Consider the following 26163-nt stretch of genomic DNA (forward strand, 5'->3'; position numbering starts at 1 on the left):
AATTTCTATATTAAAAAATGAGTTACTTGAACACAAGAACTTTGATACTACAACAGTTACTGATTGATAACCAAGACAACAGCTATAGGTGGTAGTGTGCCCAGTATGGATATGCTTGATGAAAAGATGAGTCACATTATATATAGGACAGCATGAGTTTTGCATTTTAATATTTTTGTTTCGCAGGTGCCTAAACCATTGAAAGCAAAGCCATAGATAAGGGGGAAATACTGTATTTCAAATGCCTGGTTACATGGTTCAGTCTTTTCCCAAGAGCAGGGAGGATGATTCATGTAAGTTTTTTTAAAAAGTGATTGAAATGATAATAATAATTGTTAAAGATAACTGAGCTGCTGTTAGGTGAGGATGGTGAAATGACTGCCTACTTAAAACTAGTTAGCGGACTTGTAGACGATAGGAAATAGAGAGTGAGCATGGTCAAGGAAAGAGGAAGACTGAAAGTAGAAGTATTGGCAATTCTTGGGAAGTGTTGGGATTTGGGTGGAACAGAGGAAGCAGTTGAAATGATACTCTGGTCTTTCATCCTGAGAGACTGGAGATGGTAGTATCAGTCAGGAAAATAGAGACCTGTTGATATACTTCCAATATCTAGGGATTTAACTCAGGAACATAGGTGCCTGTGAAACAGAAAGAAAAGTAACAGAACAAAATGAAGAGTCCCCCTCTGACTGTCAAGTTCAGGTTGAGCTGTGCTTACCAAAGTTAGACAATCTATGGGAATTGCTCCACCAGAGTCACAGCAGCTCTGAGACTGGTGATAGGCAGAAGGGTGCAGAGTCTAACCAATGATGTCAAAAACTTATATTGCCCAAGTGCATGTGTTTCCTACCATAGTTCCGATGGGAACAGAAATGTATGCCTCGTTTTGGCCTCTAAAATGTTGCAAGCGCATTTCATTAGGAGGATCTGAATCTTGGCAGTACAGTCTGAGCAAATGCAATGCTCAGCCTTCCTGCTTCTGAGCCAGAGAGGATGGGAAAGCTGCCCAGGGCCCGCAGACGGTATTAAGACCAATAGGAAGACAAGGGAAAGCAGAGTCCAGGCAAGATGTGCTAACTGCTGACTTCAGATAAGCAGAGTATGAGGCTCTGGCCAGACTTGAGTATATGTCCAGGAGGTGACTGGAATGATAAATGTGGACTTGGAGATGTAGGTTCAGAAATCTGAAGGAGGTAGTAAATGAGGTTGAAGACAAAGAGAGCAGGAGCAGAGGGAGAAGAGAAGGCAGAGGTCTTGGACATGAAGTATGGCTTTCTCTAGTTAAGGAAAAGGGAGATTTCAGTAGGGAACAGAAGGGCATCAGAAGGGAACTTGGGAAGACTGGAGAAGGAAGTCGTGAAAAGAAACAAAACTTTGGGTTAGAAGAGTCAGCCAGTGTAGGCAAAACCATATAGAAAAGATCTTTTGTGGGGCTGGGGTGGTGGCTCAGTGGTAGAGCGCTCGCCTAGCATGCATGAGGCACTGGGTTCGATCCTCGGCACCACATAAAAGCAAACCAATGTATCCACCTAAAACGAAAGATACATAAATAAATAAATACATTTTTAAAAAGAAAAGATCTTTGGTTATGGTGGCTTCAGGTCTGTGGGTGATAAGAAACACACTGAGCATGATGATGAGGGTGAAAGATGGGAGTCAGTTGTTATTTTGGTGTGGAAAAAATAGAACACAAACTATTCTTTAGAACAAGCAGTGGGTAAAAGACAAAAAAGAAAGATAAATTTCTATGGGAAAGCAGAGACAAAGGGAAGACTCCATTAGGATAAAGTTGATATTAATTTACTTATTTTCTGATTAAATAAAAAAAAGAGTTAATGGAGACAGAAATAAGGACTGAAACAAAATAAATAAAACAGTTTAAGAACAAAGTCCAGAAGAGACAGAAAAGGTGGAACTAAGGCGAAGTCCAGCAGTAGCCATGAAGAAGAGGGCCCAGGGGCCTCCATATCTGTACTTTTTCTCAGTGACATTGCCACTGAGATGATCATGAACATACTGAGTTCCTCTGGAGCATTTGGCATCAGAGCAAGGATAACAATGTGTTTCATAGAATGATAATCATGCATTCTGTTCAAGTTGAAAATCTGGAAATAAGCACCACCCAAAACACTGCCTGTCATTGTGTATACCAATTCTTGCTCTGTATTGAAGCCCTTCCTGCCTCCAGTAGCCCTGCTTGTTAGAGGCTGTGCAGTAATGACACCTCCTATTGCAGGCTGTGGCTGCTGTCCATGTTCACCCATAAGAACACTGACATTTGATTTACTCAACTTTACTAATCAATTTCTTGCTTTTAAAAAAGCTGCAATATCATTTCAGAGCCCCTATTATAGCCTAACAAGATATAGATAATTAAGTCCTGTGGGACCCATGTTCTGACCAGTTAGTGAAGAATGGCCCTCTCCCTCTGCTTCACAGTCTAAGGAAAGTCTTTGCACTTTACAGTTAAATCTGCTCTTCTTCCAGCACAGTCCTTTGTATAGAGAAGCCAAGATCAACAGCAAGCAAGTCAAACATGCTACTTATTGTTTGGTTACTAACTTTCATGTATTATAGGTACTGTTGTCTTTACCTAGATTACAATATAAAGTCCCTTGAAGAGATCTGAAAAGTTTCTTAAGTTCATCTGAAGAGAGGGGAAAAAGGACTTCTGATTCGCAGTCTGAAAATCCCAATGTAGCACAGCTATGAGATAGAAAATAGTTAATGATACATATCATTATCTGTGTAGTGTCATGATTTCTAGCAGTATGATCAACATAGTACCTGATCACGCATCATTTCCATTTTTAAAATCCTATCACTTGCTATCTTACTATTTATCTGTACTCTCCCTTATTGTTTTTTCTCTACTGCTTTTAAATATAAAAGAGAATTTTATTTTCAAAGTTAGTTTTAGTGTGTAGACTTTTTTCTGCCCTTCCCCCCAAGTAGTCTTGCTGCTTTCTTTATTGTGCCATTGACAATTTCAGAATAAATGGACACTATATTGGCCTAAAGTCACTGTATTTCCAACATATATTTCATCCGGCAGGAACATGCAATAAAAGTGCTATATAAAAGCTTGTGTTCCACGGTAAAAAAAAAAAAATACTTGAAGACAATTGACTTTTATTTAATGTCAACCTGCGGTTGGGGAGTTCTGCAGTTATTGGTGCTAATTTTATCATCACAGTTCTTTTTTAGTAACAGATATTCTGATGTGGTTATACTTTATTTCCTCATAGACACCCAAGGTCAAGAAGGACATATTCCAAAGACTAGGGAAAAATCTGAGCATCTCAAAGTGTCAGGGATAAATACACAAGTTCATAGACCATAATGAGACAGTTATGCATGTGTACTCATGTGGGGAGCATTACCTTAGGGCCTCAGTTGACATTGTCTGAGATACAGTTAATAAACTCACATGAAACAGTGGGAATAGCTTCAATGTGTGCTGCCTGGTGGGAAGAGCCTTAAGTAGTTTAGCTAACAATGGATGTATAAAGTTTTGCATTTGATTAAGTTCCCAATGCATGTCTCAAACTAAAATGGAGAGCTCTTACTTTCAGTAGGCATATGGATGACTTTGCACTCACTTAAAGAACATTTCTCATTAAGGAAGCCCATAATAAGCAATTTCAAGTTTACGAACAAGATCATTAGTTATGATTGAAATAACTTTTCCATCAAGCTAAATCCACCCAGTTATCAAAAATGTGCCATATATCTATACCTCCAGAGGGCCTCTCATGACCTATCAGGCATATTTACCTCCTGGCATCCTATTCTAGTGCTAATACCACTGTGGGGTAATGGTTTACATCTTACACTTAGCAGTTTTTGTTTATTCATGTTACTAGTTGTAGCCCAAAGCACATTCTAGGCAGTCAAGAGATGATTTCCAACTAACAAAATGGATAAATGAGTGAACAAACAAATGAGGAAATAATTATTTGAATTCTAGAAGGTATTATTTGTAAGCTTTTCACCATTGATATTAAAACTAGATTCATCTCAATGGGCTCTTCTCTCTGCTTTCAGCATCAAATATAGCTTAAATGAGGTAAAATGATATATAACCTCACAAGTGTGGAAATTCAGGATAAACCAATACTGCACTGTGTGATGTGCATAATAAAAGACCTAAGAGATACATGGGAGTCTAATGAACTTACAGAATTCTCATGAAACTAGAAACCTATAGAGGAAATTGTTCTTCTAATATTGAAGAATGCCAGGTAGTATATGAATAAGTGGTTTAGGAGGACATGAAGGGTTAGAGATTCTCATAGGCTATTGTGCAAGAGCATGCTTATTGAAAAATATGGATTCCTGGCTTCTGCTCCCAGAGATCCATTCACTAGGCATCAGGAGGACTTGAGAATCTTGATTCTTAACAAGATGGAGCCTTCAATGATTTCCCTCGGGGTCCCAGGGAAGATATTGTTCAGTGGACACAGAAGAAACTCATGTGGGCCACAGTTATCAGGAAAACATAAGTCTGAGGATGCACAGTATTTAGATAGGTAAGGAGGGAAGGTGAGGAATCTCATTTTTCTTTTGAGTAGCTGGCAGAAAAATCTCCATTCAAATACCAGATGATTATGATGATTGGCAAAAAAAAAAAACCACTTTGTGACATTCCAGTGTAATGCATATAACTCTGATGGCTCCTTTTTATGTTTTTCATCTTACATAGAGGCATATTTTTAAATTGACTTCTCTTTCCCTAGCTTTCACTTTAACCTGTTAAATTTTGACAAGTTTTTCACACTCCAGAGTTTCCGAGGATCGAGCATGCCAATTAGTGCCAAAACTTGTGCTGTGATATTTTAAACAATGAATAGTGGGTAAAGGATAGTGAAGTGGCAACAAGACTTCCTCTCTAACAACACCATCTAGCAACCACTTCTTCGATTACTAATAAAATTTGGAAAGTTATTAGATTTGTTTGCAAGTCCAGGCTGCTTCTGCATATTTGCTATGAAATAGGCTACAAACAAAATATGTCCATCAACTGTCGTACTGAAGACGTGATAGCGTATTCTTCATAGCAGTGTAGACTTTGAAGTTGTGATTAAAAATTCCTCAATGAGATGGAACATATCTGCAGACAATTCAGAGAGATTAGAGAGACTAATTGTGTAGGTTGGCAATCGATTTGGCATGAATGAAAGAAGGTGACAATCCGTATTGAGCAGGGCAGTAAGAGAAGAACCTTGACAGGGACAGCTGAGCTTCAACCAGAGGGAGCAAATAACACACAATGGAGAAAGGCCAGCAAGCGTGGCACTTCCTTGCCTCACTTGAACTTTGGCCCTTAGTCACTTGGAAGTAACTGTAAAGTCAGAAAGCTGACCAGCTGATCACCATGCACTAGTTTCATGGATGCCTTAAATCGTGACAATGCAGATACGGAAGGCATTCTATTAGCACAAGTTTCTGATGTTTTTTCTCCTTGTTGGGTATTCATGGGATTTGATTTACTTTAGCAGTTGGTTGGACCAACTAACCAGTTCAAGCCAAAGGCTCTTAAAACCAAAGTGTCAGCTTTGACAATAGGAAGAGAATACCTCAACAATGTTCCCCAGTTCCTCTTTCTATCCCATGATGATTGTATCATGCTGAGAAAGGGGGACAGGGGGAAACATCTGAGTTATTTCTTTGACAAGAATTTTATTATATTCATTATCCAAAACAAGACAAGTTTCATAATGAAAGGCATGCTGTTAATAATTGTGTTAGAATAATCCACATGAACTGGACAGTTGTAGGAAGTCAGGACACAGAATCACCCTACCTATGGAAGACAACTGACTGCTGAGTGTGCTCAGAGTCAGTAAGAAACTCAGCTATTAATTCACCAAGATGTTGAGGTTGTTGATTACTGCAGCACAACCTAGCCTATCCTGACTAACATAGTAGGTTAGCCTCCAAACTAATGATTTCCTGAAACTTGGAAATGAGTGCATTCCCCTTGTGCTTTTAAAAAAGGCAAAAGAGTTGGTGCCTGCATAAAGGGTTAACTTTTTTATGTGGTACTGAGGATCAAACGTAGTGCCTCACTCATGCTAGGCAAGTAAGTGCTCTGCCACTGAGCTACAGCCCTAGCCCCTAAGGACGATTTTTAAAGCCATAATTGACTCAAGTACCCGTTCATACAGAATTTTATATTTTGTTTCATTGCATCTTCATAACATCTTGCCGAGTTAAGTACGACAGACAAGCATGATGTAACCATTTTACAGATAATGAAACGGGGACTTTCAAAATGGAAGTGATTCCCCTGAGATACACAGCTGGTAAAAACACCTCCATTAGGATCCTATTCCTATACCACTTTAGGGAGTCCAGGGAGTTGAGGTAATAGTGACCATCAGGAGTTGAGACCCTAACCCCTAGGAGGATTTGGTAACACAACTTTTAAATGTGTGCTTTGGATTATCATATCTGCTTTCTTAATTGAAACCACTCCGAAATATTTCAGAGCAAAAACATCACCCAGAGCATATGAATTAAATAGTGAGCCTGGTGAAAAACATATTTTATTGACATCCATGAGGCTATAGAGGCCACTTCTGAGAATTTTTAAAGCATCTCTTTCCCATGATTGTACCTTCTTGTCCAGAAAATTTAACACTATAATTTGATCCCAAATATAACCAGTTAGATTTTCTTGCCCTTCTTCTGCACTCTCATCAAGTAAATTAACAACAGATTAACACCAGCTACATAGAGTGTTGATCTGAATATTATTCAGATCCAAGGTGACTGCTGGTTTGACCTCTATAAGCTTTAATGACTAAACACCTTGTCGGTGTGCAAGAACAGAAAGCAAAAGAAAAAACTCATTAAGATATGTAAAATAAAAATTACAAAAGTGGGTTTGGAGATAAGAATAGAGTCCAATCTTGTCATTCAATTTTTAATTTTATCTGAGTCAAAATTCCAAACAGGGGTTGAAGCAGGATGAAACAGAGGGTGGTCTGTTGGGGTATTATTCTAGGGAGTATGACCCATCCGATGAGGAGCCAGGTTCAACTGGGGAGAAAGACAAAACTCATGTGAAACAAAGTGAACCTCATTTTTAGTGCCTAAATTACATTTCTAAATTCAAACTTTAAAACGCATGGCACATATTGAGAGAAGAAATCTTAGTTGTCTAGTTCTCATTCTGTTTTTCCTTGGGCAAGGGAAAATTATTAACTTTTCATTTTAAAAAATAAAGAAAATAAGGCTCTAAGTTTTTACATTAGTTTTCTAGAACAGGACACTCTCTAATTAAAGTTTAATGCATATCTTCATGATATATTAAAATATTTTTATTCCTACAAAATTTGCCAATAAAATGTATGGATGACCAATAACAAATTGATTTTCTGTTACTTGCCAAGTTCCTCCAACTTTTTAATAGTGAGTTATAAATATCTATCCCCAAATAATACTTTTATAACAAAAGTATTCACTTTGCAATTCAGAGTTCTTTTTGAGCAGTTTCAGGCTCAAGAGATATTTGTGCATCACACTATTCGAGAAAATAAACTACATGGAACTCAAGACAGGTCTTTTTGTGGAATGTCATTATTTTTGAAGACTTCTATGAGACATATTACAAGGGTAGTTTGGAGCTGAATGGATGACTTCCTAAGACTGGACATGGGAGACAACATTAGCTTTATTAACTGTTTTGTATTAGTAAAAATATATTATTAATTAGTACATTAACTTAAAATCTAGCTGTATTTAGGGAAATAATTCATTTTGTAGACCTCTGGTGGTTTTTTGGAGTGTCTTCCCACTGTTTGACCTGGATAGTTGAATCTTGGGAGGTATGCTTCTCCTCTGTGACATCCACTTGTATACAGGGAGTCTTCTCTCTTCTCCCTCTCTCCCTACCCACAAATGAATGCAACTCTACAAACACGTGCATCCACAAATTAAATTTTGTATTCTGTCACTCTTGAGCAGAACACTTGGGACTCATGTGTTACCATTCAGGCGATTCCCATCCACATTCCATGTAGAAAATGGAACTCATTCTTGGAGTGCATATCTCTACTTCTTTGCCCTCTCTCTGTTGATGCCTCTTCATGCAGTGAGCTCCCCTTGCAGGATCAGTACAAGTCTGCCTTGGAGAAAATTTATGTTGCTTTCTGCTCACATACAGATGGCCCTGGAGTGAATATGATGCAGTAATTCAAATCGGACGAGCACCTTTCGATCTGTTTATGAATGGTGTTGCATCGCCATGAGTGAATTAGAGTATTGTGGTTTCTGGGCAGTGGTATTGTTCTTGCAAAATTTGTGCTGAATTAAAAATATATATCATCTAGGAAAGAAATAAGAAACTCCAGCCCTCCAATATTTATCCAGACTGAGTTTCAGTTCCAATGTAGTTTTCAGTTATCCTCACTGTAGATTTACGGTTCCTAACTATTGCAGTGGGGATAAGCAGCGATTGTGTTAAGAACATCTCAGTCACAACCGACCTGGGGATTGCTCCTGCTTACGTGCTTAAAAGTGCTAGCTTCTAAAGGAGGAAACTCATTTTCTATGGAGGCAAGTTATGCAGTTGGGCAGAACCCAGTTCAAAACCAGCAAAGTTTCCAGATGAACAGTTTCCTCTTGGAATTGAAAAATAGACAGCTTTTCTTTTTAGTCTCTCTTTCTCTCAAGGAAAGCTGTGCACTGCAATTCAGATGGGAAATAGGATGGGTTGTTGAGGAATGCAATGGAAGTAGAATAGGAAAAATGACACTGAAGAGCAAGTGACATCAGAGGCAGTGCAAATTATGTTCTTCATTAAGGTAATTCTCCTGTCCTTTCCCCCCGGGTCATTAGAGCCATGGACTGTCTGGGCAGAGTTCAGTCTTCCAGGAGTATAACAGTGGTAAAGGGTGTCCCGGCTGGGGACTGAATCAAGAACCCTGGCTTTGTTAGAGTAAAGTACTAACTATCAAAGCTAATTAGTTGAGTTGAAGCATATGAGCAGTCAATGTTGACCAAGGACCAGGGGCCCTACATCTCAGCCCCATGTGTCATACCTAGAGACTAGCCCCCTACGTGACCTAGTCCTATTGGCAGTCCTTAATGGTCACTACTTCTTTCTGACTAGTTATAACTTTCTTTGGTATAGTTGTGTTGGAATTGACAATACAAGGAGTCAGAGAATGAATAAGTGGAAAAAAATTGCATATATTCATTTACCCACAATAGAACTTATCAAGTACCTACTCAGTAGTGGCAGCTGTCCTCAGTCGCTAGGGATAAAATAAAAAAAAAAAAAAAAAAAAAAAAAAAACAAGGCACAGGCACTGACTTCAAGAAACTCAGAGATCATTAATAAGGTGCTATCACACCATGACAGAGGAGAGTCAGAGTGTAAAGGAAGCACAAAGGAAGAGGTTTCCTTAGTAAAGAAGAGGTCAAGATTTGGTGAAGTGTTTTCTATGGCATTTGAGTGGACTTGAGAGTGCCCTGTGGGCAGGACATTTGTTTCCATGGATAGCTGGTATTAAATGCTTTGACAAGTATTTATTTGGGCTCCAGGTTATAATAAAAATATATTTTAAAAAAATACTGGAGTCTGTCACTGTGCATTAACCTGGATCTAGAAGGATTTTAATCTAATTGAGAGAAAAGGTTGACCAATGCAAATGCAGCATTTTCAAGTAATAAGAGCCCATTGAACCAGATGTCAGCACATGATCATAATGTAGCAGAGATGTTAGCACCTAGTCAAATAAGCACCAAACACCAGAGTGTTTTCAGTTTTCATTAAAGACTGTTATGGCACAGAAAGAAAAGATTGTAGAGTCAATACCAAGTCTACCATGAGTGGGAACATAACCTCGAATAAGTTCCCTGTTCTCATTAAACTTCAATTTACGCATTTATTAATAAATGAAATAATATGCATGAAAATACATAAAAACACACATGCAGATCGTATACCAGCCCTTGACTAAGTATACTAAGGATTATGTCATACTGTGCCTGCCATACAGTGGCTATATCACAGTAATATATATTGTTTAAAGATCAATGTGATGTTCTACATTTTCATCATGAATACTTGTGTTTTTCTTTAGTTGTCTTTATGAATTCAAAGAAAATGAAGGAAGGAATACTCAATTTCCATAAAATAGAAATATGCAATAAGACATTGAGAGTATTCAGGTATATAAAATAAGGATTACCCAAATCCCTTTATTCTCCTACCTCTAACCTGTGAAGAGTCAGGTCTAGATGATTGAGATCATGAAGCTTTCCCAGTGTGTACTTAAAATACTTGAATCCCATCATCTGTAGCCTTCATCAAAGGATTGGCATTAGAAAAAGAGGGAGACAAGATATCTGAGATGTCAGGAGAAGGAACCCCTCTACCAGTGCTGGAGAGAGCTGTAAGAAGCATAAGGGGCAACAGGTGCTTTAGGTGTAGATTATGTGAGGAGAAGGGCAATTACTTCATTGCGTCCCATAGATGTTTCTAGAAAAGGATCACTTATTCCTGTGCTGTGGTCCTCATGAACTGGGGCACAGCCATGCCCATTATGCTCCAGTATACTCATGCAGAAAAGAGGCCCTTTCCAGGCTGCACTAGTTCCATGTTGTTAGAAGCAGAAAGGAGACCAAGGAAACCCACTTTGGAGTCTGGAAGAGCAAGTGTTCACAAGCTGAGCAGAGGTCATGACAAGATTCGGAGCACTACAGCTTTCAGCAGCAAGAAAAAAGTTTGTTCGTAAGTGGGTGCAAGGACATCAGGCTTCAAACAAGCAGAAGAAAAAGACTAGGTGCCTTCCCAGCCTCAGAACCTTCAGAGGCAAGGCCAACAACAAAGCTGTCAACAAAGGGATTCCCTCCAGAGACAAGATGATACCACACTCAAGTCCCCTACTCTCTGTAGATAATATCCATCCAACTACACTTGGATATACTAGGAACCATCTGTGGAAAGATGCAGTGTGCCTTTCTCCTTCTGAGAGAATAAGCATGTTTATCAAAAAGAGAAATGGTCTTTGTACATAAACTTTGTCAATAATTCTTTTTTTAAAGAGAGAGAGAGAGAAGAGAGAGAGAGAGAATTTTTTAATATTTATTTTTCAGTTTTCAGTGGACACAACATCTTTATTTTATTTTTATGTGGTGCTGAGGATTGAACCCAGTGCTCCGAGTGCATTACTGCTTGAGCCACATCCCCAGCCCTGTCAATAATTCTTTACAAAATTTATAAAAAAAAACACAGGAAATTTGAAATGATTTTACAGTGTACAAAGTTATATTCTTCAACTCATTTTCTGTCCATCATTGTCTTATTTCTGATGCATTTCATAATGAGTTTTAGGTGTCTTGCCACCAAATATTTGAGCAGGTGTATCATTAACTAGAATCCCATATTTGTTTGTAGTTCATTTTTTTCCTCTAAAGATAAAATTTGCATACAATGAAATACATAAATCTTAAATGTAACATTGAATGGTTTCTGACAAATGTATACATGTGTGCACTTCAAACCCCCTAGAGAGGTACAGGACATTTACTGTCTTCATGTCTCTCCCCACTTAGACTCTGCTGCATGCAAGGAAATCATGCTTACATTTGCCACCATAGGTTAATTTCACCTGTGCCTGATTAGTACATTTGTAGTTTTACTGAATTTAGTGTATCATTTGTACTTTCTTTAACTTGGTATGATATTGTTGAGGTTCTTCCCATGTTTCATGCAGGGAAGGACAATTGTTCTTTTTGATTATTGACTAATATTCCAATATAGGAAATATATACCATTGATACCTGTTGATATATATGAGTGGTTTTTTAAAATTTACTTAAACATCTATCATGTTAGGCTAGAGTTATAATTTAATCTAGTACTGGGGACAAAAGTTAATATTAATCAGCATGTGAAGGATTAAGTAAAAACCACTCTGATTACATATAAAAATAAATGAATGTCATTTCTTTTTGAACATCTAAGCTATAGAGTGCTTAAATCTTTTAAAAACTCTACTGCATGGGCATCCACTGAGAGAGCTCATATTTCATTATAACAATTTCTTTTCTCCCAGCATATCTGAGAAGTATGCTTGTCTTCATTATGGCCATTAACCTTAGAAGATGAGTACCATTCTCCACATGGGGTCACGTCATTGTCATGATTTCATAGGGAGAAGGCTGGGGTAAAGCAGAGGCACTGCGGTGACATTAGCCCTTGTCACTCTTTCTAATGTAACCTCAGCCCCTTTCTTTCTGTCATTAAAATGAGGTTCAATCATGAAACTCATTGCTTAAATTGGCACACTTTTCTCAAAGTGAGAAGATGGGGAGTCAAATACAGTGAAACAGGAGGAAAAGCAATTTGTAAGTCGCAGCAGCAGCTCTTGACAAACTTCATGGTAAGGGAGAGTAAAAGACTGTAATGTGTGCTTTTAGCAAAAGCAGATGGGCTGTAGTCTTGCAGCTTCTCACCTGACTAAAAGAATATGAGTGAGACCATTGTTAATTTCATTATTAAATTGCTATTTTCTTAATCATCAAGTACACATTAGAGTCATTTCTGAAACAATGACTTGGTTTGGTTCAGCCTTCAATTGAAACAGACTCATCAGCTCCCAGTTTGAGCTAAGGAAAGAGGCTTTTTGTTCTGTTTGTTTTGTTCTATTTCTGTCAAAAAATGAAATCATGCCCAACTGAGGACTGGATGATAGGAGTGACAAAAGACTACTTCAGTTTAACGTCCTCATCGATTCCTTCAAGTGTCATTAGGGAGACAGAGGGCTAGATCTTGGGAGGAAGGGATGTGGGAAAGTTCAGTTTTTCCTATTAGAATGAACAGCTCCTCAGATGCCTCAGAGTCATGTTTTCTAACACAACTATCATTATTGAGTCAAGATCTTCAGGGTCCAAGTCATAGTCTATGATTATGGGGGATAATGCCCCTGATGTTATCAGGTCCTATATGATTAGGTGTTTTCTTGGGGTTCAGGGAATTATTATGTTTAAACATTTCCTTCCAGAAGGAATGTTCTTTGGTGTCCAGAGAGTCCCTGACAATGAGACGTTAGGGGCAACAAATGATGAGTACCCTGCCATCTGCACTTGAAAGGAGGACACTAGCAAAGGTGGAGGGACCCCTGTTAGCAGGGAGAGAGCTGAGTTAAGGTAGCTCATGGCTCACTAATCCTGCTCTAGAGAGATTTTTGAATTGTTACTTTTCTTATGCAATATTATCTAATGTCCTATTTCTCTCATTTTAAGTTAGCACTCTTATAGTTTTTGCTTCCCTCCAAGGAAATACTATATTAAAAATTTATTCATTAACTAATGTGTACCATAATAAATGTGATTCATTTTTAATAAAAATTCCTGCATTTTTACCTTTTTGACCTGAAGCATGCTGTTTGCATAGGCATTTGACTTATTTTCCTCTGGTTTGCCTGAAATTTGACTTTAAAAAGGGAAGTTCACTTCATGTGCATTAAAACTTATTGCATCTCACTAGATGTAAATTTGTTCTATATGTTTTTAGTTAAAACAGTGACTTGACCAATATTTAGGAAAAAGAGGACTGAGTCTCCACTGGGGAGAATGACAACTGGTTGATTAAGGTTAGTGTTTAAGGATTATTCACACCTAGCAGCCACTTAGAAATAAATAATCCAATGTGGGAAAGGGAGGCTATAGGTATGCCATGTGCTCACTGGTAATGGCAACCCTCATATCAGTTATCAAAATAATGAAATGAAGCAACATGTCATTGGGCATCAAATGCCATTGGACAATTCTTCATGGTCTCTGATTTTCAAGCAAATAGAGGTTTGCTAAATGAAAATGGAAAGAAGATATTACCAGTGAATAAATAATTATATATTCTCACTAGATTTGAAACATTGTTTCTGTGACCAGATTGACAAAGGTTATAAAACGGCACTATAGCTTGATTTTTTTCACCAAGGTTTGGCATGGGTCCCGATCCTCTATTCCAAGCTGTAGGTCAGAGATGAAACTGGTTTTAATTCACATAAGGCAGAGCCAGAAAAGTGTTCACAGTGTTACTTAGAGTTCTAGACTGATTAAGATTAACAATTTCCTATCCACCCCTAGTTTTTTTTCCTTTTGTAAAATTATAAATCCTAGAAGAATTGGGAAAGGTGAATAGGTATTTTTCTTTTTGATCCAGCATCTTATGCATGAAGCTTCTAACTACAGCAATAATTCCGCAAGATAAGCACTGAGACAAAATTATATTTTAACTTAGTAAAGAAGGTGGCATAGTTTTATTTTAACTAACTTCTAACTACTGGGCCACATGTAGTCTGGGTTGTTTACAAATGAACAAACTAAAGATCAAAATAAGGAATTCAGCTTCTGTGCTCAAGTGAGAAGAAAGTAGGCTGCAGTCCTGCATCACTTGATGGGGACACATTCTGAAGAAGGCATCCTTAGGTGAGTTCATGGTGCCAACATCATAGAGTATGCCACACAAACTAAAACAGCTATCTGATAAGATCTTAGGAGACCAGCATCATATAGGCAGTCTGTTGTTCCCCAAAACATCACTGACACCATCAATGAAGCATATGACTGTAATAAACATTGGAAACCCAGAGGAGTATTTTCTGAACAGCCATGAGCTAGCAGATTAGGCAAGTTTAAGAACCGTTATTATTACTGTCTTTGATAATGAAATATTTGGCAAATGTCATGGAAAATCTACTACCACTCAAGAGGTTGTACACATAAAATGAAATCTTTCATTATTTGTAGTAATTTCCCAAATGTCGATGAGATCAAGTAGAAAGAGACCGCTGTTAACAGTTTAATATTAACTCTCTATCCAACTCACCATGATTCCTTCAGTTAGCTATCTAACCTTCCTGTGTCTCAGCTTTCTCATCTGCCAAATAGATATAATGATATTTTAAAAGTATATGAGTATATATTATAAAAGTATATATACATATACTTAAAATATGTACCTTATTTCATTTTATGAAAATGAATTTAAAAGGGTATATATATGCTTTTAAATATCATTATATATGATTTACATTGAATGGATTGCACACATATATGTATATATTACATACATATTTATATATGTACAAATACATATTTATGTATTCATGTTCATAATATTTATATTCATATTTATATATGTTTATACATATTTATATATGTACATATTTATATGCATAAATGATTAATAGATGAGAGGTCTCTGGCAAGTTAAAAGTATTTTTCAATTTTGAGTTATTATTAATAATGTAAGACTTGTGGAAATGTAGGGAACAGCCTCTGCTTGCCCGGCTGCCGGTGGGAGGTAGTATACAAATGTGAGGTCACAGATCATTTTTTGAACACTCAGAGTCAATGCCTGCTATCATCTGCAAAGCCTGAATGGGCCCTGGAAGCATCCCCTGAGAAGGCAGCATTTCCTCAATAACTCATCCAGGTTTGGATGTGCCAGTTTATTCACAGTTTCTTTACTCTGCTGTTAAATACTTAAAAGCCAAATGTTAGAAAGACTAGCATTTGGACCTAGTCGGCCCTGGTTACTGTAATAACCTGTCCTCCAGATGGGATTTACATAGGCCTTCTAGAGAGCCCTTGGTTTGTCATACTGGAAGTCCTTAGTAAGAGGGAGAAGTTGGACCATCCTGCTTTTCTCCACAACTGTCTTATACTGATGTTCTATTGAGTCACAAAAGTATACATTTCAGGTTGGGACTGAGAAAGAAAACCAACTCAGGTCCAGGGCAAGAATGCACAGTGCTCAGCTTGCTGAGTTCTGGCATCTGAATCTTTATGGAGGGGCCCAAGGACAAAGGCCTTCCAGCAGTCTTAATACACTTGGTGAATGCCTGGCGCAGAGTAAATACTTCCTCTTTTTAAAATGAATTGATGAATGTGAACTGTCTAGTGAATACTCACTTTATTCATAACGGGGGGACACATAGAGGAATATGACAGTCTTATATTGAATGTTGTCATTTACTCCAGAACATGAAACATGAGTATAGGAAATACTTGACTACTTAAGTAAAGTTTTTTTAGGTGATCAAATAAATGATTTAAAGTATAGGCAAAAGAATCTAGACAATTTAAGAGGTATCTTAGGAAGTGGGATTTGAGCGGGATTTGGAAAGAATGTTTGGGATATGGGAAGATGAAAGGAAGTTGCAATTCCAGTGCTAATAATGGCATAAGCAAATGTCTACAAAATGCAAACAGGTATTACTTTGGAGCCCTGGGAGGTTAGTATTTAAAACAAAACAGGGTGTGACACATTGTGATGTAACCTGTGGAAATATTCATAAGTGTGTACAAAATTGTATATGAAAAGATGTTGATTGTCTGAATTAGCACAAATCGTGAAGCAATTTAAATTCCATCAGTAGGAAATGGCTAAATAACCACTGGTACATTAACACCATCAAATGCGCTAGGAAATAGTTGAGAAGAATGAAGCATGTCTTTGTGTGCTGACATACAAAGGCCACCAAGGAAAGACCTGACAGTGTATTAATGGAGAGAATGCATTTATGTAATACCTGTTAACTTTGAAAATTGATTTTAAAAAAATCAAAGTGGTGCTTCAGGAAGATTAATGTGATGGCATTGTACTGAATTAAAAGGGAGTGATTAGAAGTGAAGAGACATGTTAAGGAGACGTGTGCAGGAGCGCCGAGATCCACCGCCAAGGGTGGAGACCTAGCTAGTAAAGAGAAAAAGAACCCAGAGATATGTATTCTGATGAATGATTATGAAAGACTTCATGACAGATTTTAAATTAGAGGATAAAGAAGAGAGAACAATTATTCTCTGGCCTAATTGTAGGAAATACACCCTAAAAGTGATTGCTACTAACGGAGACAGACTGGTGCTAATAGGAAACCTTTAAGAAATGTTTCATGTTTTTGTTTCACAGGATGGAAGAAACAGTACGGAATCTATTGCAGAGTCAAGGACCTCCAGAGCAGAAGAGAGAAGAACCTGTTAACATAATGACCTATCAGGTACACCATGTTTCTGACTCTTGGCTGTGTATCGGTCGGCTTGTTTTTCTTGCTGATAGCCACGTAGTCACCTCTGGTTTGAGGAATTAAATGCATGTTTAGTTGTCATTTTTTCCCCTAAATTCCTACTTTGAAACAGATCACAGATGTGATTGTAGTAAGATGCAAAAATATAGTGAAACAGGGAGACTTATAAAGGCAGTGCATTGCCCTGTTGTCAGGGTTATGAGAGAGGTATCTGCAATGTTCTCCGGGACCACAGGAGAAGCAGTGGCTCATCCTGTCTGAGGAGTTGAGGAGTGCTCACCAGAGGTGTGACATTTGAGGTGACTTTGAAGAGGAGAGAATGAGGGCAAGGGCATTCCTGATCACGGGGAACCTAGACTAAGGTGCAGTAGCCTCTTGATAGCAAGGCCGTGAGGTTAAGTTCAGGGTAACTGAATAATGGCTTGGTGAGATATAGAATTTGATGATGAGACCAAGGGTATAAAGACCATGGTGAGTTCTGGATCTATATGATGTGACCAGGAATCTGGCCCTTCACCTGGAGTCTAAAGAGGTCCAGAGAGTAAGAGTTCATTTAAGTAACAAGTCAATATCTTCTCTTGATGGTCGTTATCCCATAGTCCTTTGACACTAGCAAGGTGGCCAGGTTAGCAAGCAGGACATATAATTTGAATATGGCACCCATTGGATGAGAAGGCTTATGCAGGGTGGAAAAGAGAAGTACAACAGAAATAGCACAGGGACTCTAAATGGATAGCTGCAGGATTTTTATTGGAGATCACTTAAAATCACAAATAGAGGCCTGACATTCCCTATACAACTATATGGCAAGCTAAAAAAGCTAATGAAGGCAAGGAATTGGGCAGACATTTGAGATGACCCCTGGAAAGCCCTAGATTTTTACTAGTAAAAATCAAGTGGGTTTGGGGAGACGAGCACAGAAAGCCATCTTTTGAGGATAATTTTGCATGAATTACTTGAATTCATGAGTTCAGAGTTCTGCAACCCAGTATATTATGAAGAGGAGAGGGAATGGGATCTGATAATAAAAATCAAGGTACCATGCTGGGTTGTGAGATTGTGGCATACTTAGATCTAAGGAGGCTGTGCTTAAATAGTTGACTCTTGAAACACACATGGGACGATTCTACAAAGATGAGGACAACTCTTCCCCATCTCCAGTGAACACACTGCAAGGAGTTGACTTGAGATATCTCAGAGGAAATTAAAATTAGCTCCATAAAGACAACAGAAAGTTCACTAGATCCTATTCCTAGCAGGAAAATCTTTTGAGGTGGATAAGAAGGAGTTATCAACAGAAAGCTCCTATTGTTCAAGGAATATGTTCCTGAATTTTGTGGTCTTCACAAAATTATTCAGCTTTTCCTTTAAGATGGTCACCTAAATTTAGGACATTTAAGTCCTACTAATTTGAATTATTCCTAGGTATTGTATTTGCTTGGATAGAATGGTGAGACACAGGGAAAAAAGTGGGACTTGACTGAACATTGACTAGTTCTGTTCAACCTAAAGGAATCATGAATCTGAAACAGGTCATTTTCTCCCCTCACAGGTAACACCAGGCTCCATTAAAACTAAACAATACCACATTTCACTTAGGCTTTTTTTTTTTTAATTTTCTCACTGTGCATTTCTTATCCAGATTCTTATTTCCTTTAGGTTATTGCCTCCCCAATCTCTCTACCCATTATTAACCAAGTGTGTATTGGAGACTCTTATCATTATCAGAATTCACTTTGTGAAACTGGAAGCTAGTTTGAAAAACTGATACACTGATAAAACTGTGTTTTGAAAATATTCCCTCTCCAAAATTCAGTCTGTTGATTTGGGGAAATGAGCTCTTCCCTGTAGAGAGAAGACAAGTTATTGAATGCTACACAAAGGGAATGTTGCAGTCATTGTTCTAATTGGTTATAAGTTCCTTGTCTGTAAAGTGGGAGAGGGACATGGGTTACATGACCTGTAGAGGTCATTTGTACATTCAACAAATATTTTTTGAATTTGTAAGACATGTGAGGCACAACCATGTGCTCTTGGAATTCAGGAAATGAGCACAAAGAGAAGGGAAAGGTGGCTGGGCAGCACTGAGGTCCCCTTCATCTCTCAAATTCATTGAACTATTATCATAATAGCAGAGTAATAGTTATCTGTGTGTGGGCCCATGATTTGTATGCATGAAAGGAGGCCGTATTTTGTTCAAGGAGTATGTTCCCGAAGATCTCATGTGTTCTTTGATAATTTATGTCTTGTGTCATTCAACATGAATCCTCTTAAAGATGGTGGGTGATTCTGTTCAGCAATCAAAGCATTCCCATCGTGTTGCAATCAGGGGTTTATAGTTTACCAACCTTGCCATTGTGCAGTTCTTGACTTTTATTTTCATTTGGAGAATTTGCATGATTTCTAGTTTTATGCATGAAGTGGTAGTAAATATTTTGTGGCCTTGATTTCCAGATTGCCTCATTCGGAGCCCCATCAAAACTTACTCCACTTTAGTTCAATCAGTCCCCACAATTTTCGGTGGGAGAGCCTGACCCTATTCTCATTTTACAGGTGTGGACATATGGCTCAGGAAGCAGTGAACACTTGCCTAAGGGTGCACAGCTAGGAAGTAGCATAGAAAGAATGTGAACCCTGCTCAATCTGACTGCACAACTTCATCTCCTACACTCAGAAATTCTAGAGAAATTAAATGATAGGGCCCAAATTCCCCATGGTGATTATTCAAAATGGGACCTGAACTGGGCCTGTCTGCTTTCTACTTATAACCCCTTCATCCCTCCATCACCCATTCATTCACTCGGTCTCTCATTCAAATGATAGTTATTCATTTATCTTCTTATGGAATTATGTTAGTTTCCTCTTGCTACTATAACAAACTTAGTGACTTAACAGAACACGGATTTGTTCCCTTTTAATTCTGGAAATCAAAAATCTTCAAGCAAGGTGTTTTTGGCAGAGCTACATTCTTTCTGGAGGCTTTCAGAGGAGAATCATTTTGTGCCCTTCACAAAATCTACCATTCCTTGGATTCTATCTTCAAAGCAAATCACTTGTCTCTGCTTTGTCATCACATTTTATTTTCCCAACTTTGCTTCCCTCTTCTAAGGATCCTATAACTACAGTGAGTTCAATTGGGTAATCCAAGTTCCTTATCTCAAGATTCTTGAATCCCATCTGCTCAGGAGTTTGAGGCAGAAGAATCTAAAACTCTAGATTCTGAAAAGAAGGGCTGGATATGCAGCTCAGTGGTAGATATCTGCTGGGCATGTGTGAGATCCTGGGTTCAGTCCCTAGTACTGAGATCCAAACAAAACTGCAGAGCCTTTGGCCATGTAAGGTCCCATTTTATCAGGTTTTAGGAATTGAGATGAAGATCTTTGGGGAGGAGGGTATTTTTCCCTTTGCCACACTTGGTTATGCTCACTAGCCTAACAATGCCCAGCAGACATGAAGCTAAATTCTGGAGATTCAAAGATGCCTGACTTAGGCTCAATTTATATGTTATTGCAGGTCAGGAAAGGGAGAAAATAATTGCATACTTTCAATGATGTGAGAGAACCCAGAATAGAAGCTTGCACAGGTTCTGTGCAAGGAGCATGCGCCATTGGGTCTACTGTACTATTCTCCCTGGAGACTCCACCACCTGCCTTGGACTCATTTTTAATAACCAGTTTTCCTTTTGGGTTGTCTCTTAAAATGGACAGGAGAGTCATGAGCTTCGTCATGAGTCCCATGGTCTTCATTTCTCAAACCATTTTATGTCCCTGGTGTTTTAGGATAGCGTCTATCTGTCAGGTCACATATATTTGATGCTATAGTTTGCAAAGCACTGATACAAAATAGATCTCCTTTGTTTGCTCCAGTGGCCTCTAAAATAGATATTGTCATGCTCATCTTAGGAGGAGGCTCGTAGAGGTCTGTTTGAACTCTGGCAGATGCTAAGTGCTAGAACTAGAAATAAGTCACAAATTCTCCTAGAGGAGATATAGAGAATTAGCTTGAACAATATCTGTGGAATATTTTTATGGCAGCAGGATGAAAAGTGGACACAGTTTAAAATCCCAGGTCACGAAGTCACTGTTTCAAAATTTTAAAAAAAAATAGAAAAACAAAGCAAAGTAAGAAAAAAAGTAAGTAAAAGTACACTGAGATAAGTTAATAATCCACAAAAATGTTGAATCTCATTTTCCCTGTGAGAAAGACAGCTGTCTGAGTAATAGAGACATTATTATTATATTTAGGTCAGGTGCCATGTGCACCTAGGACACACTTGTCTCATTAGGGGGAAATATAAGACCTGGAAAGATTGTCTTTAGAAGAGTCCAAGTTAGAGTCATTCCCTTCTGCTCTGTTTGGTTTTTCAGCTCATTCTCTCTAGGTGTTTAGGGTTTCTTATGTGTCATATATTCTTACCACACATATCACCATTTTATTGAATTAAGGAAATTTATGTTAGGAAAAAAAAAATCACAATTAGACATGAGAGAGGGTAGTTAAAGATCAATGAAATAGAGCAGCTGATTGGAGGGAGATGTCATTCTTCTAGTTTCATCTGTCCTCATGTATACACACAGCCCGGCTATGTGAGATGTGAATAACCATAACATTAAGAGTGAGTTCCCCCAGTATAGGCCCTTTGTGTCTCTATACAGCTACCTTCTGTGGTTCTTCATCGTAGATGATGTACTCACACTTGTTTCTACTTTTATTTATGGAAGATGAATTGAATCACATTAGCTAACTCATTTAAGGAAAAAAAAATATGTGTAAGTAGAAATAACAAGAGGAGGAAAAGTCCCACATGTGCAAACAGCTTTTGCCATTAATAAGACTTCTGAATTCATACAGTCACTTAAATTCTCTGGTTACTTGTTTTTTGTATTTTTAAAAGAAGAGATTTTAAACTAAACTATGGAGCACAAATTCTAAATTCCTATTGCCATCAATAAAAAAGAGTTAAAGTAAGCATCGTACTCTTTTAAGAAGGAAATAAGCATAAAGAGAGAGTGTTCCTTATTTTTTACAGAAAAGGAAACTGAGTTATACAGAAAGGCTAAATTACTTGTCCAAAGTTACACATTACCAGGGTTAAGTCACTCGAGCTCTTCTGTACCCTTTTAATTGGCAGAATAGGCTGCTATTAAAATATGTAGTGTAGAGGGGCTGGGATTGTGGCTCAGTGGTAGAGTGCTCGCCTACCATGTGTGAGACAATGAGTTCTACCCTCAACACCACATAAAAATAAATAAATAAATAAAATAAAGGTATTGTGTCCAACTACAACTAAAATTATATATTTTAAAAAATTGTAGTGCAGAAATTTTTTTAAAGAGAGAGAGGAGAGAGAGAGAGAGAGAGAGAATTTTTTTAATATTTATTTTTTTCAGTTTTCAGTGGACACAACATCTTTATTTTATTTTTATGTGGTGCTGAGGATCGAACCCAGCGCCCCACACATCCGAGTGAGAGTGTTTCCGCTTGAGCCACATCCCCAGCCCAAGTGCAGAAATTTTGTCAAGAGACGCGGTGAGTGATTTTCACAGTGAAATGCACAGAGAAATAGACACAACTGATCAGCAGAATTACAGTGTCGTCCAAGTTTGTCTTCACCTCTTTACCATCTTGGAGAGCCCTGAACTTTGTTTTCTGAGTCCAGCCTCAGTGTTTCCAAAGATGATCTAGGCTCAGTCATTGATCTCTCTGTCTGTATCTAAAGCAATATGGTATTTTACCAAGTTACTTCTATTTGAAGTGATGTAAATAAACATCAGAGTTACTCTTTCCTTAAATAGTTCTTTGGAAGAATCATCAGATATGAGTAAGCATTAATAATCAGACCTTTCCTACTTATCCTAAAACCTGTCAGTCATCAAACATGTACATATTTGTTTCCTCTTAGGGAACCCAGCACACAACATGGTCTGGGACCTTCCTCATTAATGGTTTTCCAAGACCAGCCTAGGAAAGATGTTAATTTTTCACAAATTGTTACTCTTATCTGAGGTTCTGGGGATTTTTTTTTTTTACTTTATGCTTCACTTCCTTCTTTCCCTGTAATGATTTAAGTATACTTTAAGCAAGTCCAAAAATACAACAGAATGAGAAGGTTGACAAATTATATAATTAAACACTCAACTACAAACAATACCTTTTCTAGGAAAGTCCTAACTTCTAACATAATTATGGTTGGTTTTTTTTTTTTCTATAAACACACATAAACACAAAAAGAAACTGAAGTGTTTTGTGATTTTCAGTAGCTAGAAAGTTCCTGTCTGATTTCTAGTTCTTCCTAGCCTTGGCTGAGTCTCAGAATCACCTGAGGGACTTCTAACAGAATCAGCTAATTGGGCACTTCTTAAATCTGCTGAGTTGAAATGATGAGGGTTGGAATTCTGCTTGGTTTTGTTGTTTACAACTTTGATGGATCATTTTGAGTCCTCTGCTCCATAGATCTGTTTGGAGAATCAGTGAGGCACTTCAGCACTCATTCTTTCCACCATTGCCTTCCCCTTCATCTTGCAAAGGAGGAAATGAAATTGAAGTGAAGTTCAGAGCCCAAGTGCACTGACAGTTAATTAGCCAAGAGAAGTGAACTGCTTAAAGAAGTTGACTGTAATTCATATAAGTTTTTTAGAAAGTGTTTTCTCTCTTTTCTTTCCTCCTTTTTTTTTTTAACCCAAACAAAATATAGCAAACAAATGCAAAGACACAGATCGACAGTAAATGGAGTGAGTATGTGCATGCCAGATGGAAGAATGATCTGAAGTTCTGTTTGTTGATAGAGTGGCTGAGTGTTGGCACAGTTATTCTAAAATTACATTACACAATGAGGATATGGAATATTTTTATTGAGTACTTTTGTTTATTTTTGTTTATTTCAAGTGTTTTTGATTCTGCCTGAAGAAATTTGGACTTCTTTTCTTAATTGCTGTGAACTTTGAATAGTTGTTGAATTGGATTATGGTGGTAAAGGGAGTATTTTTATTGTTTGTTGGTTTTAAAGGACTAAAACCATTCTTAAGGAAGCATTTTTCTTTATTCCAGTGTGTTTTATTTTAAGTAATATCTTCTGTTCATACAATGCATTCAGATAAACAAGGTAGGATTTTTGCAAAGCCAAAGTACATGCTTAGATCCAGGGCATCCAGAAGTATTGCTTTTCATTCCTTTTCTTTTTGTAATTATTCTACAAGATGACTTTTATGTTTTCACATCCTAGAGTATTTTAGAACTTTTCAAAAACAGTCTCATGTGGGAGCACCTATTTGTTGGCACACTAATATTTGCCTCATAATTCCAAAGTCATACTAAATACTTTTAAAGGAATAGAGGAGTTTTAAATAATATCACTAAGAGTTTACATAATTACCAATAAGGTTCTCAAGAGCTTAGCATCCCTGGTTTAATAGATTCAGACTCTATTTTTTATTTGCAATTTTCTGCCTAAATTCTGTGTTCAGCTATGAATACTTTACCTTTTAGGTAGTTTGACCTGGTACTGAATTTTTGCCAAATAAAAGTAGAATACAATCTCTCTGTTAAAAGCACTATAACCTATGAGTACAATGATCCCTGGAAAAGCAGCTTCCCTTCTTAAAAGTTATTGCTCCATGGACGCTCTATTTTCCTGGACCCTCTCTGCAGAAGACCAAACTTTATTTTGAATACACAGTATGCATTTCAGGTCAGAAGGTTCTGCAGGCAGGATTCAAAAGATATTGACCTTCAGTAGGTGTGTGACTTAGGTAAATACCTTGGACACTTCTGATTATTAAACAGTCATATCAGTTATTTATTTCTTTCATGAAAAGAATGAATTTGAACAGAGAAAAATCACGGTATCAATCTTGAACTTTGACTTTACTTTCTTAACTCACTAGAGGCTAAAACATTTTGACTCTTAAAAAGAATTTTCTTTTTTTAGGACTTGGCTTATTAATGCTTTAGGAAATGGTTATGAAACAGTCTGGGAGAATGTGTACTTTTAAAGATGAGGAAATAGTTCAAAGGGAAGTAGAAAGTGTCTTCTGAAGGAAAAAAAAAACACAATGATTTCATTACTGAGATCTCTTCTACACAGTAGCCTCTCAGCTATATGATCCTTATTGATTTTGTCTGCACAGTGAGCACAGGTGGCAATGAAGAGAAATGGTCAGGTGTAGGGATAAAGGAAAGTGGTCTAACCTTCCTTGTCTGAAGTCTGCATTGAAGACATTGCACGTTTGGGGTGTTAATTGGTCCCACCAAACCCAGAGGAGGTAGAGCACCACAGGTTTTGCAGCTTATAGAAGATGGTCATCTGCCCAGAAAATATCTTTCCAGGACCCAAACATAACAGAAGGGTTTGGGCTGGGATAGGATTTTTCACCTACCTGGTCTCCAACACAGAGCAAATCCACAGTGTCTCTAGCACCTGAACCTGGCTCTTGACATGTTTGAAAGTTTCCCCGGGTTATTTGAATATGTGTCTGTGATTGTGCATCATCCAACTTCATGACCTTGAAGATCTTTTCTCCCTAGCTCATCTGTATGAGGAGGGTCCAAGGGGAAAATTTGTAATGAGGTTTGACTTACAAGGTATAAGGGAATTTAGCTCGTTAGTGGAAATTCAATGATTGTTTCTTCTTCCATTAATAGTTTTGCTTTTGCTTGGAAGGGAATGTTTACTTAATCCTAAAGCATTTAATACATTTGCCAGCTGAGCCACCATCCCCAAGTGAAGGGTTTGGTCACAACCCCAGCCCTCCACTCACTGGGCTTTGTCATGTCCTCGGGCCCTGAAAGTATGGAGATACAGAGAAGTCTATGGAACTTGCATCCCCTCACCCCAGATCAGTTGGTCAGCCATTCATTCAAATATAGATACAAGCAGTTCTCAGTTTGTCTTCTTTTCCCTATGTAAGAGCTAATATAGATTTATACAGGGGAAAACACAATCTGATCAAAGAGAAGTAGTAGAGCATTTAAAAATAATGCATATTCGTCTTCTCTATAGTGGGTACAATAAGGAAAAAGGAAAAGGTGATCATTTTCCAAGGGCTTCCTCAGGTATGATTTCATGTCATAATAAGAGAGAATGCATGAAAACATGCACAGCACATCTAAAGCC

The 26163-nt window shown here is 37.8% G+C and overlaps 1 protein-coding gene across 7 annotated transcripts in view; it reads left to right on the forward strand.

The window, feature by feature from the left end:
- The window catches only part of Nckap5 (NCK associated protein 5), a 910861-nt gene that overhangs the window by 587199 nt on the left and 297499 nt on the right, over positions 1-26163 (forward strand). For all 7 annotated transcript variants that reach the window (XM_078017217.1, XM_078017216.1, XM_040294086.2 and 4 more), the window contains one exon: positions 16937-17024. In XM_078017217.1, the coding sequence (XP_077873343.1) occupies positions 16937-17024 (88 nt within the window). The remainder of the gene's footprint in view (positions 1-16936; positions 17025-26163) is intronic.

This window comes from Ictidomys tridecemlineatus, chromosome 7, assembly GCF_052094955.1.
Source record: "Ictidomys tridecemlineatus isolate mIctTri1 chromosome 7, mIctTri1.hap1, whole genome shotgun sequence".
NCBI classification, from domain to species: Eukaryota; Metazoa; Chordata; class Mammalia; order Rodentia; family Sciuridae; genus Ictidomys; species Ictidomys tridecemlineatus.